This window comes from Alnus glutinosa, chromosome 5 (assembly GCF_958979055.1).
Source record: "Alnus glutinosa chromosome 5, dhAlnGlut1.1, whole genome shotgun sequence".
In the NCBI taxonomy this organism is placed as follows: Eukaryota; Viridiplantae; Streptophyta; class Magnoliopsida; order Fagales; family Betulaceae; genus Alnus; species Alnus glutinosa.
This window is the reverse complement of record NC_084890.1, coordinates 726,229-747,439: the sequence shown is the minus strand read 5'-3', so window position 1 is coordinate 747,439 and position 21,211 is coordinate 726,229. Positions and strand designations below refer to the sequence as shown.

The 21,211-nt window shown below is 33.8% G+C and overlaps 2 protein-coding genes across 2 annotated transcripts; one reads left to right on the top strand and one right to left on the bottom strand.

Annotated features, from left to right (window-relative positions):
- Nucleotides 1–7,750: 7,750 nt before the first annotated feature.
- LOC133867822 (uncharacterized) lies at nucleotides 7,751–9,100 on the top strand. Its single transcript, XM_062304587.1, has 2 exons — nucleotides 7,751–8,874; nucleotides 8,964–9,100. The coding sequence occupies exons 1-2, from the start codon at nucleotides 8,105–8,107 to the stop codon at nucleotides 9,001–9,003; spliced, it is 810 nt and encodes a 269-aa protein (XP_062160571.1). The 5' UTR covers nucleotides 7,751–8,104; the 3' UTR covers nucleotides 9,004–9,100.
- A 7,966-nt stretch (nucleotides 9,101–17,066) lies between these two features.
- LOC133868163 (F-box protein CPR1-like) lies at nucleotides 17,067–18,215 on the bottom strand. Its single transcript, XM_062304986.1, has one exon. It carries the CDS (start codon nucleotides 18,213–18,215, stop codon nucleotides 17,067–17,069), a length of 1,149 nt encoding a protein of 382 aa, XP_062160970.1.
- Nucleotides 18,216–21,211: the final 2,996 nt, after the last annotated feature.

Genomic DNA, 21,211 nt, shown 5'->3' with positions numbered 1-21,211 from the left:
ATCAGAAACCGATCGAGGTCTTACACAACGATAATAAACTTGTTCATCGTTTGTAACAAAACAAAATCTAGATTGTAATCATTTATAACCTTCGAAAGATCAATATCATAGACATCGAATGATAGAAAATTAGCCATGTTTGCGTTCAGAGAGACAGAGACGAGTTCACCGAGCTGCAGGCGACAGGCGTGCATCATGCCCAACGACAATGCTAGAAAGAAGTAGACAAGTAGTACGTATTCCGGTCAATCGCAATATTTTTTTAAAAATATAAAATAAAATTTTAGTTTTTTTTTTTAGTTTTTAATTTTTATAAAAAAATATATTTTTTTTAAAAAAAAAAATAAATTTTTTTTTGAATTATTTGAATTATTACTTAATTTTTTCAAATTTTTTGATTTTATTTTTATATTTTAATCGAAAAATGACACGTAGCAGGAATATTATGAAGATATTTTACCAAAATGGGTCTTTTTCAAAAAATTTAATAGTTTAAGGGGTTAGAATGCAAACCTTGGTCATCTAGAAGGCCATTCGGGAAAAAAAAAAATTAGTAATTTGAAGAGTTAAATTGTATTTTTTCCAATTATATATATTTGACATGAGGAACTTTTGTTGTTGAATCTTTCTGGTTCAACGTTTTCAAGAAAAAATAATATATATATATATATATATATATATATATATATATATATATATATATCACAAAAACGTCGAGTTTTTTTTTTCCAATTTTTGCCTACTTAAGTGGTGCCACTGTTATCTTTGACAACTAATAATTAACTTAATTATAAGGAAAAAATTATATTTAGTCTTTAAATTTTTGTCTTATTTAAATTTAATCTTTAAGTTTTTAATTTTAAGAATATGGTTCTTAAATTTTGTACAAATTTAAATAGATCCCTTTGTTATTTTTTCCCTAAAAGTGAATAGTTTGTCATATTCCATGTGTATCTCAATTGACACGTTAATGTTCATATTAACACTTAATATTAAAGAAACATCAGACTCCAAGGGATAGCAATTAAAAAAAAAAAAAAAAAGAATGAAAGAAAAAAAGACCAAACTCTATAAACAAAAACTATATTATCCACCATCTTAATCTTCTAAATTTGTAAGATTAGATAAAAAAAAAAATAATAAAAAAAAAACCGTTAAATTTGATGCTGACATGAACATTGGTTGACATTGTATTTGGTACTAAAATGAATCCTAGAGTGTTAAATGAATACATGTGACAAATGAAAAATCGTTAACTTTGACGGTAAAGTAATAGAAGAATCAATTTGAAATTTAGACAAAACCTAAGGACCTTATTTTTTAAATTGAAAACCTAAAAACTAAATCCAAATTAGATGAAAACTTATAGGCTAAATCTGATTTTTTTTTTTTTTTTCCCCTAATTATAGTGACCCCTAACAAGCTAATGGAATAATGTAGTGTTTGCATCCGATTCCGATTTTGAGGAATTTTTTCCAACTTATTTATTGAGCCGACATGTCTTCACATACATTTTATATTTTTATACGTAATTTTAAAAGTACATGTGAAAATTATATATATTTTAAACACTTGTTAATTTAATAGATTGAGTTTGAAAACATTTCTAACTCAATTTAATGAAAACTTTTTTTGGGTTTGCGAGTTTCCAATTTATTTATTTATTTTTTCATGATATAATAATGGATATTGGAGGAGAAAACATGTAATTCACGGAAATGTTGAACTCCTTCTGTCTTATAATAGAAGGAAGTTTATGGATCATATTTATTTTAAGAAAATAAAATAAAAATAACAGTCTTCTTATATATATACATATATATACCAAAATCATATGACAAATGCGAGTATGAAATTATTAGTATTAAATCACTCAGTTTATCTCATAAGTTTAAGTTAATGAAAAATGACTGATTTAACAAAAATGAAAAAAAATAAGTAAGTCATTTATCTCCATTATTCATTGGCTCTTCCTTAATAAGTAAGACCAACATGATTTAACTGAAATATGAGATAAAAAGTAAAGGATTTGTCCTCAGAATTTTTGCTTTATTAATATATTAAATTATCACTTATTTCCAAATGTTAAGATAAATAATAAATTAATAAGTTAACAAATAAAAAATGTTGTATCTCACAAAATTAGAACGGACACATAGTTATTTTATTCTACTGCTTTTTATACGAATATTTGAATTCGTGGATTTTTGTATATTTTGATTCAAAATTATTACAAATACATTTAATGAAAGTATGAGAGCTTTCGTATTCGTATGTTTGAAATTATATTTATTTATAAATATAAAAAAAAAATCATTTATTAATATTTAAGAGAAAAGAAAAGAGACTTCAACCTATGTCGCATCAGTGTATTAGTTGGCATTAATGAAAGTATAAGTGTTTGAATTTTTTTTCATTTATAAATATCAAATTTTATGAGACAGATACATTTTAATAATATAAAAGAAAAGGGTCTTTAAGCTATGTCCCATATGTGTATTAAGTGGCACTTCAACCTACGAAAAATGTTAGATTTACAACATTAATACAATAATTGTACAACAACCCCTCACATGAGGTCCACCCTCATGTGAGGGGTTGTTGTACAGTTGTTGTATTGATGTTGTACAAGAATCAAATTCCTCGACCTACTTTATTTCAACTCAAATTCCTCAATCTTCTGGTTCCCGCCTTTTTTATTAGGAATGATTTTACACAGTTTCTTATTATATTACAAAAAGAGAGGAAAAATGAAAAGGTAATAATAAAAAGTAGGAAGAGAGATGCTAGAGTTTAATTGATTTAATCTTCAAATGAGTTTTGACTTTTAATTGATTAATTTATGTTTTATTTTTATTTTATTGTGAGTATAAATTATATTTAGGTAATTTTTTATTATTAATTTTAGCTTTTGACGTAGTATAAATAATGTTTAGGCCCCTTCAATAAATAAATAAATAAAGAAAATGTTTCGGCATGTGAATACAGTAAAGGCTGAGCATGGAAGATGCGTGTACAGTAACCACTACTGCTTCCTTCTGCTTGAGGAGAGATAACAGCGGGCTTCATTTAATGCACAGTACAAAACTGACAGTCATTTTTATGATGGGTCATCCATACTTGACTTTCCCATGAAACGTAGGGCGTATTTGGCAAAGATCATGACAGGGTAATAGGTCGTTAATTTTGAAATTTGTAAAAAATGATGGTGTGATAAAAATAAAAAAAATTTGTATAAAAAAATAAAAAATTTTGTATTGTAGTGATTTTTTTATTTAAATAATAATAAAAAATTATTGATGTGATATAAAAAATAAAAAAAGTGAAAATGTTTTGATGTTAATTATTATTGAAAATTTGAAAAAGTGAAAAAAAAAAAAAAATATATGTCTACAATAACAAGCACTACTATGTAATGTCTCGGCATTAAACAAACAAGCTCGTAAATTTCGAACCTCTATTTATTGTACGCGTTTTTCTCAGGTATATATACATTACATATATATATATATATATATATATATATACAGGTAGCATAGGGATAGGACAGCAACCTTTACGCGCGGTATGTTTTTGAAAGGAAAGAGATGGAAAATGCTTGCGTGTATCATAAATTAAGAAGTGTGACATCTTGCTACTCTTCAGAGTCATCAACGCTGGTCCCTTTCTTCCTTCTTCTTCAGGCCGCTTCTCGTATTCGACCCCTTGAGTTACCAGTTTCCAAATGAAGGAAATGATACTTATTGTTCGCCAAAAGCTCTCCGCTTTCTCTCATAATATGATGTTCTTTAGAAATCTCCTGCTATCCCCGCCCCTCTATATAAAGACGCACACCCTTAACCGCTGTTATCACCATCAACCTCCCGCTCTCTCTTTCATTTTTACTCATTTACAATACTCAATCATCATGGCCGATTTTGCACCACTTTTCGTGAAATATTTATCTAAGAAAAACATGAATGACAGTGTCATATCGACTTATTCGAAGTCCGAGTTTAACTCGTTTGCCAACATCATTCCTCCACAATTTTTCAACGACTCTAATCCGTCTGTTCCTGTTAAAATCCCTGCTCGCATAATATTCAGAGAAGCTGGTGTCTTGCAGGCATCAACTTAATCTGGAGACAAGAGTCGGTCCACTTATAAAAGGCGTCAAGCATCCGATAGACCTTTAAATGCGTGGAATCAATTTCAGGATGATGGAAAACAAATTTGGCCCGATCACTAAGGATCTTATGGTATTATATCCATGGTGATTGGGCCAAATTTCATAGTAGTGTAATTGATTTTACTCATTTAAAGGTCCATAGGAAGATCGACACTTATTATAAGGAAACTGACCCTCGTCTTGAGATTGAGTTGGTGCCTGCAAGAAGCTCAGTTTTTCTGCGCAATGATGATTACGAGCCCATAGTGTTCGAGGAGTTAACAGTGAAGCTAATCCAGCAGCAAGACTCTACACGTAGCGAAATACTTATTAAAAATATGGATGTGACGCCTTTTTATGAGACTTACTTGTGTGAAGGCGGCCATCCGTGACGGAGGCCGTTTTCGGTGCATATATTCCCCCGGTCGATTATGTAAGTTTGTGGGGGTGATATTTACTTTGAGATGGATTATTCAAGAAGGGATGAGTACCGAACTGGAAAATTCAATCTCAGGAATTACTTGGAAAGTGGCGCTCGGAAATTTGAGATTGGAGAGGAGATTAAAATCTGGTATTGCCAGGAGCATAACAAAATGGAGCTGGCTTTCATGGATATATGTTACCCGAAGCTCCCGTAATGTTTCTTTTGTTTTAATGTTTTTTCTTTGGTTTAATGGATGATTTTGTTTTTCCCGACTCTCCTTATTGTTTATCTGTGCAGGGTTTCGGAAGTCTGAATATCTCGCCGTAGTTTTTGTCGGCAGGTGTCACGAGTACTCTCCTGGGCTAGGGCTAACTGGCTAAGTTCGGAAGAGAGGAGATAGAACTGAGGAAGGGGTTTAGTTCGTGGAAGCCGGGAAAAGCTAAGGTTGAACTGCTGGCTTAGGGAGTTACGTGGCAGAAAATTGGTGGTTGTTCGTGTGAGTGGGGAAACAGCTTGCTTCTTACTCTTTGTTGGTGACGGTGGCGTGGCTGCATCACGATGATTTATTTCTCTTTTAATTTTTATTAAAGTTGGAAGGACCGTTAAATACTTAATATTTTTATATGGTTGTGGATGTTTAAACTAATTATGGTGTTTAATTCTTTGTTGCAGTTTAATCTCTGTGAGCTGGCTTATTTTTTATTTTATTTTTATTTTTATTTTTATTTTTTTAATGTGATGAAATTTTCGGAGTGTTTTTTTTTTTTTTTTTTTTTTTTTAAATTTTTTATGTGCTGAAATTATTTGGAGTGTTTTGTTATATTTTTTTTTATGTGATTTTTTTTTTTTTTTTTTTTTTGCAGTGTTTTGCATTTTGGAAAAAGAGGATTATTTGTTTTGCAGGTCATGTTTTGCAGCGACGCTGGTGTTTGCTGAAAAGGAGGAATCGGGCGTGAAGTAACAAGAAGAAATAAGTCCAAAGAGAAGGAAGTGAGGAGTTCAGAAAAAGAGAAGTTAAAGGGACTCATGTTCGGTTATTTTATATTTTGTTATTATACTACAAATGCAAGTTTTGTAATAAGTTTGAATAAGAAAGCTTGTAATGGGTTGGTTTGGTTATCTGTTGGACGGTATTATCTAACCTGACTACCCAACGTATTGTACTGGGTATTCGAATATCTCAATGCTGTTTTTTTTTTTTTTTTTGGGTAATTGGCAGATGGTGATCAAATGGGGGATTAAGGGATTTAAACTTGAATCTCTGAGTTAAGAACTTAAGAGAGCACTATTAAAGTGCCGAATATTTGTTCACTCCTAGTGGGTTACAAATTATTTGATGTCTCGGAAAGAAAATGAAGAAATAAACTGATGATAATTAAAAACTTTAGGTATTACCATATAATTATTTTGTACTTAGGAGCTAGTAAAACGGATTGTGGCATCAACCTACTGGCATGGTGATTCTCCAAGATAATGAGGCCATCTCCAGTAGTTAAAGTTATAGTAGCTACTCAAAAACTACAAATATTTACTTAATTTAGCTACTCCAACAGTTAAAAAAACACTCCAACAATACTCTTTATTCTACTCTTCATTTCATTAGAATACTATTTTTTTAATCATTTTCTTTTATTAAATGATAGAGAGGGAGAGGGAGAGAGAGAAAATATTAATAAAAAATTCATAAACAGATGAACAGTGAATAGCCAGTGTTGGCTATTCACTGTTCAATGTTGAAAAGAAAAAGTCATAGTGGCTAATCTGTTGGAAGAGAAAAAATGTTCAAAATAATCAAATTTGATCCTTTTGATTAAAGTAACAAGTCTGTTGGAGATGGCCTGATGCAGGAGCACGAGGTATGTACTAGAACCCAATCAAGATTTTATGAAAATATTACGTTCAAATGAAAAGAATTTTAAAATAAAAAAAGATGCATTTGGGTGTGTGTGTGTGTGTATATATATATATATATATATATATATGTATATATATATATATATATATATATATGCATCTGTCTTATATATTATATAAATTTTTTAAAAGAATAAAATTTTGAATAAATTGTGCAAATAGTAAGTCAAGCTATATTTTGATAAAGATAATACATAATATGATATTTGATATAGTAGTAGAGGATTTAACTGAAATATGAGATAAAAAGTAGATTTGAACTCAGAATTTTTGATTTATTAATATGTTAAATCATCACCTATTTTTAAATGTTAAGATAAATAATAAATTAACAATTTATTTTCTAACTTAACATTTAGAAAATATTGTATCTCACATAATTAGAACAGACACATAGTTATTTTATTTTACTGCTTTTTAGACAAATATTTGAATTCGTGTATTTTCTTTTGTATATTTTGATTCAAACTTATTACAAATACATTTAATGATAACTATTGGCATGCATTTAATGGAAGTATGAAAGCTTTATGATGTGTTTGGCAACCGAGTGGAATAAATATTCCACTCGGATTTTTCCTAAAACCCGCCCACCCGCCCGAATACCCGAATTTGACCCGAATTTTGTTTGAATTTTAAGCTGATAATTTGAGTACTGGTTGGGCCCCACGCGCAGGACAAACTGTCTCCCAAAAAGCGCGTGGGTCCCACATATAAATAATAAAATAATACAAATTTAAATAAAATAATAAAAAAAAACTTAATTAAAAACACAAGGGGTACTTTTCGGCTTATAATTTTAAGTAGTGCGATATAAAAATAATAATTTTAAAATATATAATTTGAAAATTTAGTTAAATGTTCGTTTAAATTTTAATTTTATCTTTGAAATTATAATTTATTTTTTAAAATTATTTGTTTTTTTTTTAAAAAAAATACATATTATCCTTGATTTAAAATTGTAAAATTATAATTTTTTTAAAATAAAATTCAAAACAATTCCTTAAATATGATTTAATTAAAAAAAGCATTGATGGTAAGTAATGAAAGAAAGCACGCAGTAGGTGTGTTTGGTGGATTATTAAAAGAAAATAAATAATGCTGTGAGTAGTGGGTAGTAGATTTATAAATTTTTTTAAAAAAAAACAAAGCAGTTGCCAACATAGCCCTGCCACGTAGCCCTAAGGATTTGGATCCCTCCCTTCCCTCCATATTAGGATCCCAAATAGATCCCTCCGGTCAATACCAGCTCTTAAAAACCTGACTTTCCCCCTGTCCTAGACACCTGAACACGCCACGCCACTTCCGACGTTCTCACAAGAACATTAAAAGGCTTGTTCTCCTCATAGTGGTCCACGCAGGTCCCTTTCTTTCTTCTTCTTCCGGGTGCTTCTGGGATTCTACCCCTTGAGTTACCAGTTTCCAAACGAAGGAAATGATGCTTATTTTTGGCCAAAAGCTTTGTAAACTGCTCGTCCACCTCTGGAAATGGCCTCTACCCTCCGCCCCTCTATATAAAGAGGCATACATCCACTCTCTCTGTTCTCACCGGCACTCTCACTTTTCATTTTTATCACCTAAACCATTCTTGTATTTCCTTCAGTCATTAGTCTATCACCATGGCTAACTGGGATACTCTCTTCGATAAAGTCATAACTGCAAAAGATGCCAGGGAAAGAGCCCTAACTACTTACAGAAGAGAGGAGTATAGGTCTTTTGCTTACTCCATTCCCGCAGAAATTAACCACAATCCCCCTCCGTTCGAGATTGAACTTCATGCCATTGTTATGTTCCGAGATCAAGTGTACGAACACTGCACTTTGGAATACAAACGCTTTATTGATCGTGGCAGTTTTAAGCTGATAATCTACGGTGGCGGTGATTTGAATTTATCGCAAGGTCGCAGGATTGATGCCAAATTCAGGTGGATTGGCACCCGGCTTGAAATTAAGCTGGAGTTGGCTGTTAGCCCCGAGGTCCAGATGGACTTAAATCAGGAGGCTATGCCATTTATAGAGCTCACCAAGAAACGAATCACCAGGGACGACGTTTCCAACAGTCGATTCCGTCTTCCACAGACTGATGTGAGGCCGTTCTACGGTATCTGCCCTGAGGAGGTCAAGGTAGCCATTGATAATGGCTCGGCGTTTTCTGTGCAAATTTTCCCCCCTGGCCAGGAAGAAAGTTTTGGTGCTGATGTCCTAATTGAGCGAGGTCGCATGGGAAGCCGCCATGAATGTTCTAATGTGACCATCAATCTGAACCATTATCTTTCGAACCGCGTGAATGCTGGTGAATTTCAGGCTAGACGGACCTTGAAAGTCTGGTACAGAGAGGAGTCCAACAAGTTGAAGCTGGCGTTCACCAGGCCAAGAGACGCTCAGATCCTGTTATGTCTCATTTCTTTCAATTATTTATTTTTTTGTTAAGTCAACGACTATTTTTTTTTCTAACTCACCTTGTTATTTTTCTCGTCAGGGGGTTTCCAATCGAACCGTTCGAGGAGGACGAGGAGTAGACTTTGGCACCGTCGCTGCATTTATTTCTTTTTTAATTTTTATTAATGGTTGAAGGACTGTTAATCACTATTTTTATGTGGTTGTTGAACTTGGGACATTATTTAGTTTTAAACATTATTAGGATGTTTAGTTTTTTGGTTGTAGTTTAATCCTTGTGAGCTGTCTTATTATTTTGTTTTTTTAATGTGTTGAAATTATGCGGAGTGTTGTTTTATTATTTTTGATGTGCTGAAATTATTCAGGGTGTTTTGTTTTATTTTTTTATTGTGTTGAAATTATTCGATGTGTTTTGTATGTTGGAAAAAGGTAGATTATTTGTTTTGCAGGACCACTGCTAGTCATGTTTTGCAGCGCCGCGGGTGTGGCTGAAATGGAGGAATCGGGCGTGAAGTAACAGGAAGAAAAATAAGTCCAAAGAGAAGGAAGTGAAGAGTTCAGAAAAAGAGAAGTGAAAAGGACTCATGTTTGGTTATTTCATGTTTTGTTATTGTATTAAAAATGCATGTTTTGTAATAAGTAGAATAAGAAAGCTTTGTAGTGGGTTTTTATCTGTTGGACGTACGGTATTATCTACCCAAAGTATTGAATTGGGTATTCGAATAGAGAAATGATTAAAACACTCACATTACACAACATCAAGACACAATGGAGTGGGGCTTACACATGGACTCCACTACACATGGATCCCACTCCATTGTGCCTTGGTGTTGTGCTATTGTTGTGTAGTGTAAGTGTAAGTGTAAAGATCACTCCCCATTCGAATATCTCAATGCTGTTTTAATTAAGTCCGGATTTTCTTTTTAATTAAGTATCATCATTTGGCGTATAGTATTTTTTTTGGGGTAATTGGCAGATAGTGATCAAATGGGAGATTAAGGGACTTAAACTTGAATCTCTGAGTTAAGAACTTAGAGAGCACTATTAAAGTACTGAATATTTGCTCACTCCTAGTGGGTCGCAAATTATCTGATGTCTCGGAAAGAAATTGGAAAAATAAAACTGATGATAATAAAAAACAGTAGGTTAGGCGAGGGCAATTAGTGAAAATATTTTTTCATATATGGACTACCTGAAATTACCCATTGGAGCTTGCAATTTCAAAATAATATAATTTAATATTAACCATTTTAAATTTCACGTGAGAAGGTACAGTGGACTTATCGTTTGGATATTTTTTTAGTAATTTGTTCGCGTGCCTTACAATAATTTTTTTTTCTTTTTATTATTATTTTAAGTAATTAATGTTTGGAAATCATCAATTTTCAATTAAATTTTATCTTTGGAATATTTTTTTCCTAAGCCGCGTTTTTATCCTGTATAACCCATATATTTCTGAAATCAGTACGTGTGATCCTAGTAGGGGTGTAAATCCGGGCCGGTTATAACCGGACCGGAACCGGATCCGGGCACTAACCGGGCCCGGAAAACCGGTAACCGGATAGGTACCCGGTTTTTAAAAACCGAGTACCCGGGGTACCCAGTCCCGGTCCCGGTTTCGTGTTTTCAAAATTCCCGGTTAAACCGGGAACCCGGGACCGGGTGTAAATTATTAACAAAAAAAAAAAAAAACCCCTTCCCTTTTACCGTTTTATGCTTTTATGTGTGTCGTTTTAAGCTTTAACCGGTTAACCCTAAATCTAAAATCATACACTCACAGTCTATTCTTCATTTTTTCACGCTTTTAGATCACCCACTGTCCACCGCTTATCTGCTAGCCTGCTTACTGAACGCATCTCTTCCTTCTCCTTTTCCTCTTTATTTCCAGTTCTTCCTCCTCCTTTTCTTATTCTTCTTTCCTCTTGTTTTGTTCTTCTTGCCGAGTCCAGATACACAGAGAGAGTAGAGAGACCGAGAGTGAAAGATGAGATCGAGAGAGAGATCAGAGAGATTGAAGAGAGAGAGAGAGATCGAGAGACTGAGGAGATCGGGAGTGAGATTGAAGAGAGAGAGAGATCGAGAGACTGAGGAGATCGGGAGAGAGGGAGAGTCAGAGATCGGGAGAGGGAGTCGCAGATGGAGTCGGACCCGGAACCTAGGGGACCCGATCCTCTATAGGCGGTGGCTAGAACCGAAATTCAGCGAGGCATGGAGAGGTCTGGCGAGCCGTGAAACCAAAGGAGGCCGATCCTCCATGGGTCACCAGAGGCGCAATTTTCCGGCGGTTCTAGTGGCAATTCTGGCGAACCCGTGATTTGGTTTATTGAATGAGTGTTTGGATTATTGTTGATTTTTAGTTGATAAATTGTGTTCTTGTTCGGCCATGTACTGTGATTTGGTTTGTTGATGATTCTTGGCTGAATTGTTGTTAGAAGCCCTCCATTTTTCTGTTGAAACGATTTCCCCTGTTTTGGTGTTGGTTGTGTACCCGGTTGTGTTTCCTATTTTAGTAGTATACCTGTTTCGGTTGTTTTGGAATTGGGTGGATTCACACTGCATTCACCATTCATTTCTTCTTCAGTTCTTCTTTTCTTTCATTCTTTGTAATGGGTTTTGGACATGAAGAACAAAATATTAAAAACAGGCCCAAAATATATATATTTTTTAACCCGGTTTAGGTACCCGGACCCGGGCCCGGTTATTGAAAATCCAATAACCGGGACCCCGGTTCCGGTTCCCGGTTTTGGCCAATAACCGGGAACCGGAACCGGATTTACACTCCTAGATCCTAGGCGATAATTATTACCATCATTTGCATAATTCAACAAAAGTCTATGGATATTTGAAATACCGTATAATTTTCATAATATATGTGCTTCACACAAACGGTTTAGACCTTTTTTTTAGTAAAGAGTAATGATTCATTACCACTTAAATATACAACTTTTTATTACCTTGCCTATGAGGCAAAGTGGTCCCTCACTTTAATTTATTTTTTTTAAAAAAAAAAACTCAAAAGGTAGTGGGAGACCACCTTGCCACATATGCAATGTGGTGAAAAGTTGTATATTTGGGTGGCATTGAATCATTACACTTTAGTAAACAATACAACGGCCCAGATTAAAACTAATCCATTACAAACTAATCCATTTTTCCTTCACAATGGTTGGATTCAACCAAAAATAACTAATAGTTCACATTAAAAACGGGAGTAATTGCACCATTGATCCCTGTGGTATGTCATAATTATTTTTAACTCCATATGATTTAAAAAGTTCATGAAAGGTCCTTGTGGTAAGTCATAATTACAAATTGATCACTGGCGTCAAATTCCGTTAAAATTTTTAACAGATTATGTCAAATGCCACGTCAGCGCCACGTGTCGCCATCTTATTGGTGACACGTGTCCATCTTGATAAATAAATATACTTATTTTTAAAAAAAATTAAAATTGAAAAAAAAAAAAAAACAAAAAAAAAAGTAGCCACGCCACCTCGCGGGCCCTTGCTTCCCTTTTTTTTTTTAAAAAAATAATAATAATAAGTTTTTTTATTTATTTTTTAATAAATTTATATTTTTTTTATTAATATGGACACGTGTCGTCATCTTATTGGCAACACGTGGCACTGACATGGCATTTGAAGGAATCTGTTAAAAATTTTAACGGAATTTGACGCCAGAGATCGATTTGTAATTATTGCTTACCACAATGACCTCCCATGAACTTTTTAAACCATAAAGAGTGAAAAATAATTATGGCATACCACAAGGATCAATGGTGCAATTATCCCTTAAAAACGAATGATGTGTTTGGTGGCCTTACTAAGTGCACACGTTCTCAGCCTTTTTGGAAAACGTAAATGAGGTCCTAAGATTTTGATTCCTTCATGAACGGCACAGATTCAACCAAAAAATATATATATATGGCAATGTACATTTTTAAAGTTAAGCATATTTTTATTTTTAAAAGTTTGACATTTGTTAAATAAACTATTTAAGGATAATTAAGGAGAGTTTGGTAATAAAATTTTTCAATTAAAAATTCAAATTTTATTTGAAAAAATTGATTTAGGTTGTCGTTAATGTGAACTTAAATTTTATTATGTGTACCTTCAAAAAACAAAAAAAATACGTGTAACCAGTTTAGATCTTTAATTAATGTGATTTTTAAAGACTTTAAGATATTTTTTTTCGAAATTTTAATGCCCTTTGCAGGCTTTTGGAAATAAGATTTATGTAATACCAAGGGTTAGTTGATTGAGTAGTGTTTTCTACGCAACAATTGTACATACTTTGAACAAAAACGCTAATGTGAAAATGATTTTCACAATTAAAAAAAAAATAACGTTTCTTACACAAACACAAAAAGAAGAAGAAGAAGAAGAAGAGTTAAAATCATTTTCACTTCAGTGTTGTTATACAAAGTGTGCATTATTGTTGTGCATAAAATATTACTCTAGCTGATTGTAGGAAAATTTGAGAGAGATTTGAGTGAAATTTAAAGCAAAGTTTGAATTTTGAAAGTAACCCTTAAATTGTTTTATTCATGCTCCGTTTGTTTCAACGTAAAATGATTTTAGCATTTTTCGGCGTTTGGCAGGGGCGAAAATAACAATCAACTGTAAATGATTTTCAATTGACAAAGAATGCTTAGTAAATTTCAGAAACAGGTTTACGCTTTTTAAAAGCGTAAATCATTTTCCTTCGATGACAGACACATTCAACCTTTTTTTAAACAACGCAGTCGACCTTCACGAATTACACTCAAACATACAGCTATCATCAGAAACTTGATAGTGCCGGAATATGCTTGCCAGAATCATGTCGGCACCGGAATCCAGCAACACCTAGTCGCCGTCGTCGGATTCTAGCGACCATATTCCGATCGGATTTGGCCAGGCAGGCTGGATTTTGACCGGATTCATGCCGGGTTCCAGCCAAATCTGGTCAGGCTCCAACCGGAATCGATCAAACTAGCTTACTATTGGAATCCGGCCATACCAGGCCAAATTCTTGCGAATTTGGTCGGAATCTGGCTCACCGGATTTTAGCGACATCAACCGGACGTTACCGAATACCGGTGGCGGTTGCCGGATTTTGTTTTTTGCCATTATGAATTTCTCCGTACGAGCGAAACATCGAAAAATATTTAATTTTAGTCGAAAAAAACAAAGCATAAATGAAGTTTCATTTGCCTTTTTGTTTTGTCTTAAAATTTAAAAAATTTAAGAGTTAGATAGATCCGGCAACTAAGAGAAATATAAATTTCAAACAAAAAAAAAAAAAGTATTGTTTAGGATGAGTAAGGAAAGTTTTCTTGTAAAATCTTTAATTAAAAAATTGAAATTTTATTTGAAAAATTAAAATCTTAGTTTAATAGGTTGTTTTGGTCAATCTATTTCCCATATTTCATATTTGCATTTGCCAAAATTGTTTATAATTACTAGGTACCAATTTAATATCAAATGATTTTTGGAATTAATAATACATTAAATTTGAAATCATTGATACATTAATTCTAAAATACACGTATGTTTAATTTTTTTTTTTTTTTTTCCCTTCCAAATGATCCAATCCACTTAATTGTATAATTTGTACTTGGTTATGTTCGTTTGAAGTCAAAACACATCCCTAATTGTTTAATAATCACAACTTAATTTGTAATTATGTAAACATATACTTTAATACTTTAAAATTTTAAATTGTGATGTAATGATTCTCATGTATCTAATGAAAGAAAATTATAGCAATACTCAATATAAATATTAACTAACATAGATTAAGTTTTTTTTTTTTTTTTGAATAGAAAAACCGAGCTACCTTGCATTGATCTATTGGACACTCGAAGGTAAATAAAGTGAATAAGTACAAATTCCCTGCACACTAAGCCATAAATTTTTTTGACTTGAGTGCTGCCTACAAATACCAAATATTACTGACATACGTATGAGCCACTCTTTAACAATAAAGCTCTACAACAAAGAAAAGATGGCTGATTTAGCTAACAAGCCATAAAAAGTTCAGGAATATATGAAAATCTAATAGACAGACTTGCAAAAACCATACTAACACACAGAAAACACAAAAACACAGATCTGGCATCGGTGAACAACTGTCATCGCCAGAGACGGCGCGTGTAGAACACGTGCCATCCCCAGGAACCCCACTGCAACAGGCGACCGCCATAAACTACTGGACACCACTGGTCACAATCTGGAAGACGGAGCGTGGCTGCCCAAGGAGAAAATCTCTGGCGCGTGCTGGCCACTCGTTGCGCACTGAAGTCCAACGAGGTCGTGGCTTGAGGCGACAGAACCAGAGGATGTTGGCAAACACCATGGAGGGGCGCGTGTTGTGCAAGATTCGACGGATAGACACAGATCTGGCTTCAATAGTAAATGAAGAAAGAAGAAATCCCCACTAGCTATTGCCGGTGACATGCCGGTGCCGCTTCCAGATGCCTTCCTACTTGAAAAACTGAATAGAGAAAAACAAAACAAAACATCATTGCCCTGGAAGGACTAGGAGAATATCCAACTCCACTGGATCTGACTAGGGAGAAACGAAAACTCAATAGCCCAAAACAGACTTGGAGAAAACCAAAACAAGAAACCTAAATTGGCATGGGAGGAGGGAAGAATGGCGCCTCCAACCTCCCCGAACACAGATCTCGTTCTCCTCGCTCTCTCTCTACACTCTCAAACCCTGGCGGCTAGGGTTGAATTCTACTGAAAACATTAACAATGATAATTATTGATAATCATATGGTCCTATGTATCAAACTATTAGTCATTCTACGGATAGCCCCCCGAACTATCAATGCTTGGACTCTAGCCCCCCAAACTTTAAAAACCTTTGAAAAATGCCAATTTTAGTGAAATATCCACATATTCTCCATGCAACGTGTCATTTTTCAATTAAAACTAATAAAAATTAAATTTTAAAATTTTTTAAAAAAACTATAAAACTAAAAATTAAAAATTAAAAACCATTTTTTTTTTTGCTATACGACAAAAATTCTTCATTATTTTTTTTAAAAAAAAAAATACAAAAGGAGTGATTTTCTAAAATGGTTAAATCTAATATATATTTAAATGAGTTCATATTTTATTTTGAGAAAAGATAAAATAAAATAAAAATAAAATTTTAATCAACTGAGATTATTCTCAATTTAAAAAATATATATTTTTTTAATTTTTGTATTTGTTTTTTAATTTTTAATTTTTTAATGTTTTTAAGTTTTCTTTTTCTTTTTAAATTTAATTTTTAGTATTTTTTTAATTGAAAAATGATAGGTGGCAAGGGTAATATGAGGATATTTCGTTAAATTGGGTATTTTTCAAAACTTTTTTTAGTTTGGGGCCAGAGTCCAAAAGTTGGTAGTTCGGGGGGCTATCCATAAAATGACTGGTAGTTTGAAGGGCTAAATTATAATAATTTTTTTTTTTGTAAAAAAATAAATAAATAAACCACCATTTTTAAGTAATAAGGTTCATTTGATCTTGAATCTTAAAATGTGATCTAATTCTTAGGTAAGGTGGCTTTTGGTGGATTCCGGTGTCTGGTTGTCTTTTTTCCATGATTTTATCTTTCCTCAGTATTCTTGGGTAGATCCGATTGGGAGGTGAGGGGCTTTGGAAGGAAAAAAACTCAAAATGTATCCTTTTTATTATTATTATTATTGGTTTTGTTTTTTTTTTTTTTTTTTATAAAAAAAACTGTCATGATAATATTTGTTAAGAAGATTAAATAAAACTCATAAAAATCACAAAATGTATACCATTTACTCTTTTCCTTCCAGAGACAAGAAAATGCGCGTATGAGTACTAATTACTAATTTTTTTTTTGATGAATACTAATTACTAAATGATACCAAGAAAAACTTACAAAAAAAAAAAAAAAATTGATACCAAGAAAGATAAAACAACTCCAAATTATAGATGTATAAATTGCTAATACATGACCCCGGCAAAACTATTCAACTGAATACTCAATTCAAAAAAAAAAAAAAAAAAAAAAAAAGCCCCAGCATATCCACTTAAAACAAACATGCGCACCAAGATCAACTGACTGGGCCATCATGCATGCCACAATTAATATATATACTGTGCGCCTCCTTATTGAACATAGTAGAATAAACTCACCCACCTTGGCACATTATTTTTATTTTTTTACCTTGCCATCCTTATCGAAGGGAATTGTCACTGTCAGCATCGAGAAGAAGAACGGTGCTTCCCACACAAGTGTATGGCAGAGAAATATTATCGGGAATATTCTGAATCTCAACAATCTTGCGTGTCTTTCTTTTTATGTCATACCAATAGAGTTCCATGCCGTCCGGCTCTACAAGTTCTGCCGTAAGAACCTCTTCGCCGTCATGCGAGAACACTAAGGGTGGCAAGTTGGAAAAGGCCGGCTGCACCCAATAAAGCAGAGTCCAACTACTGGCCACCCCGTACTCCTTCATCACCCAAACTTCACAAATATCCAGAAAAACTGCACAGAGCCATCCTCCCAAGTCCACCAAATCGACACACCCTTTGATAAAAGAATTAAAGGGAAACACATTCACTCGAAATTTCTCAGTGCTGAGATCAAATGCGACATGCTTTTCTAAGTCCGTCGTCTGAGGAGTAACCACCCAATGGAAAGCACAGTTGGAGAAAATGGCCGGGGCCGATAAAGAATACGGTTCCTCAATAGGCCATTCTTCTTCCACCATTCTCCAAGAGTGTTCTCTCAGACTGTATACGTCAAGAGAATAAACTCTTCTACCATCCCTTACACGCTCAAGCCTGGCCCGTTTATAGAATTTCGCCAACCTTAAAACCTTGAAGTCGTCGTTGACCCGGTCGTATCCAAATGCTAAGTAATCAGAACTAGTCTGTTCTGTAGGCGTAGAGGGTAATTTCTTATATTTTCTGATTAGTGGGTTCCATATCACAAACTCATCGAACTCATCGTCGTAGTTTCTGATGCAAACCAGGCCATTGCAAGAGTCTACAATCTCCGTAGATTTTAAGTGGTGCAATGGATGTTTGATCTTCACGGCCTCGCCGAACCGATCATACTTGGAAAAGTTTACCAAGTGGAAATAACGTGGCTCGTAGTCCACAAAAATGAGGGTGCGTTCTATAGAGCGATTGAGATGCAACTTGATGAAATGTGAGTCGTTGATTATCAGGGCGAACCATGACTTCGAAACGTACAAAAAACGAACCAGAGGCTTGACGGGTAGTAGGGAAAGTATCTCGATGATGAGCTCTTGCGGGAGAGTAGTCCTCTTTTGTTGAGCGAATTCCGCGTTCTTCTTTTGGTGTATATGACCCTTCATCTTGTAGAACAAATTCTGAACTGAACGTGTTTCAGTGGGTTTTGCGTGCTATATATATATATATGGAATATGGATGGCGGCCGCGGAGGTTAAGGTGATATATATATATATATATATATATATATATAAGGTCTACATGATAGACGTTCCCCAAATCCAAAAAGGTCTTTAGTATCTTTTAAGAGTAATTAATAACCATAATCAGTGCTGAGAATCAAATGGGCACAATCCTGGCAAAGAATCAATGGCAATATCTCAGGTTTCCGTGATTAGTGCACTCCCAGCGTGATTCTCTCAATTGATGTAAGCATCCTGTTATAGTTGATAATATGGGTGGATTCTCATTGATACTTGATTGATTGAAATTGATCTATAAATATAAATAAAGATTCTTCTTTACCAATGCATTACCGATATTTGTCGAGGATTTTGTCTTTGGTGCATTTAATAATGCAATGGGCCTATTGTCTAACATAGAAGAGAAGGGAACTGAGTTTAAGGAAGTTATACTCTTTAAGGAAAGGTATCGATACATGGGCACCAACACCCACGGCTTCCCGTTGTTCATTCTTCAATTTCTTCTTCACCTAATATAGAAATGGAAGTGTACGTAGGCCATTTAAGATCTACTATTATTGGGGACGGACCAGATCTCTTCATATTTTTTTAATATTTGAGATTCTTAAATTATTAACCGTTTACAATGTGCCAATTGTCTACATGAAATAAATGCAATAAAAAAAGTGATATTTATTTCGTATGGACAGTTAGCACATTGTAAATCGTTAGATATAAAGTGTGATTAAGGATTTAACAATTTAAAAATCTCAAATGTTTAAAAATTTGAAAAAATCCTAACCTATTGGGGACACGCTAGCCTGATTGCTTGAGTTTTCACGTGTTCATGTTCTTTGCCCTCAATTAATAATTATACAATATATATATATATATATATATTAAGGCTCAAAAAAATATTTTAAGACTTTAATACGGTAAAAAGTTACTAAATACTCTTTAATTAAAGCCCTCACTTAATAATTGTAAAATAAATGTTATTTGCAAAAAAAAAAAAATTTAAGACTATAATATACTAAAAAAAATTAGCAAAATTTAGCAAAACGTCACTTTTGGAGAGCTCTAAACCTGAATTCAAGCCGACCCAATAATTCAAACACTGGATGGTGAATTCCTAAATTTGGCTCGGGTCAGTTACCATTTTTCGTTTTAGGGCCTCGTCAATTTGAAATTCGGAAAGGGTGATTTTTCGCCCCAAAAAGACCCGGTGACCAGGCCTAGTTATAGGTACAGGAAGCTGGATTGGGATCTCTAATTGTGATCGATTGATTGCATAGCGGACAACAAAAAGCCCACAACCACAATTCATTGAATTCAATAGGAGTTATAAATGGAAGGAAGGAGCATTGGACCTGCAATTAGCAGCATAGTCTTATGACTCAGTTGGAATGAACAAGCCCAGCCCAATTTCGCATCAAACATAATATGGGCTTTAGCTTGATAGCTTAGCCCCTTCACAAGTTGGACAGATAAAATCCACCAGGCTCGCCAGAACCGTTCTTTAACGTTTACAACTTTACATACACCAGGAGAAAATGCTAACAAATTGATTAAATGTGTCTTTTCGAATTTTATATTTATCTTTCTATAAGCAAATAAGCTTGAGATCAAATGGTACTTTTTCTCTTTATAATTTGTATTTGGTTATGTTGCTTTGAAGCCAAAACACATCCTTAATTGTTTACTAATCATTGCTTAATTTGTAATTATGTAAACACATACCGTAATACTTTAAAATTTTAAATTGTGATCTAATGATTCTCATGTATCTAATGAAAGAAAATTATAGCAATACTCAATATAAATATTAACTAACATAGATTAAGTTTTTTTTTTTTTTTTTTAAACAGAAAAACCGAGCTACCTTGCATTGATATATTAGACGCCTGAAGGTAAATACAGTGAAAAAAGGTACAAACTCTCTACACACTAAGCCAAAAAAAATTCTAACTTAGGTGCTAGCTACAAATACCAAATATTATGAATAGACATATGAGCCACTCTTTAACAATAAAGCTCTACAAGAAATAAAAGATGGCTGATCTAGCTAACAAGCCATAAAAAGTTCAATAATATCTGAAAATCTAACAGACAGACTTGCAAAAACCAAACTAACATACAACAAAACAGAAAACATAAATTTGACGTCAGAGAACAATTGTCATCGTCGAAGACGGCGCGTGTCATCCCCAAGAACCCTACAGCAGCATATGGCCGCTAGAAACCACCGGTCACGATCTGGAAGATGGAGTGTGGCCCTCACGCGCTGCTGCCCAAAGAGAAGATCCCTGGCGCGTGCTGGCCACGCGTCGAGCACTAAAGTCCGACAAGGTCGTGGCTTGAGGAGGCAGAACCAGAGGATGTCGACAAACACCATAGAGGGCGCGTGTCGTGCAGGATCCGGCGAATAGACACATATCATGCTTCAAAAGTAGATGAAGAAAGAAGAAAACCCCGCCAGTTATCGCCAGTGCCGCTTTCCGATGCCTTCCTGGCTGAAAAACCAAATAAAGAAAAACAAAACAAAACACCATAGCCCTAAAAGGACTAGAAGAAAACCAAAACAAGAAACTTAAATCACCATGGAAGGAGGGAAGCATGGCGCCTCCATCCTCCCCGAACACAAATCTCATTTTCCTCGCTCTCTCTCTACGCTCTCTCAAACCCTGGCGGCTAGGGTTGAATCCTACTAAAAACACTAACAATGATAATTATTGATAATCATACGGTCCTATGTATCAAATGATAATGTTTTTTTACTTTTTTTATTATTTTTTTTTATAACAATTCTTAACTAATAAGTATCATGTGATTTTGAATCTTAAAATGTGATATAACTTTTCTTTTCTTTTCTTTTCTTTTTTTAATTTTTTAGAAAAATACAATTTAACCTCCTAAACTACTAGTCATTCTACGGATAG

Excerpts from the sequence above, each read along its gene's own strand:
- LOC133867822 (XM_062304587.1), top strand. The coding sequence starts at position 8,105 with ATGGCTAACTGGGATACTCTCTTCGATAAAGTCATAACTGCAAAAGAT. Across the intron at positions 8,875-8,963 it reads CCAAGAGACGCTCAGATCCT|GGGGTTTCCAATCGAACCGT; the intron begins GTTATGTCTCAT and ends TTTTCTCGTCAG.
- LOC133868163 (XM_062304986.1), bottom strand. The coding sequence starts at position 18,215 with ATGAAGGGTCATATACACCAAAAGAAGAACGCGGAATTCGCTCAACAA.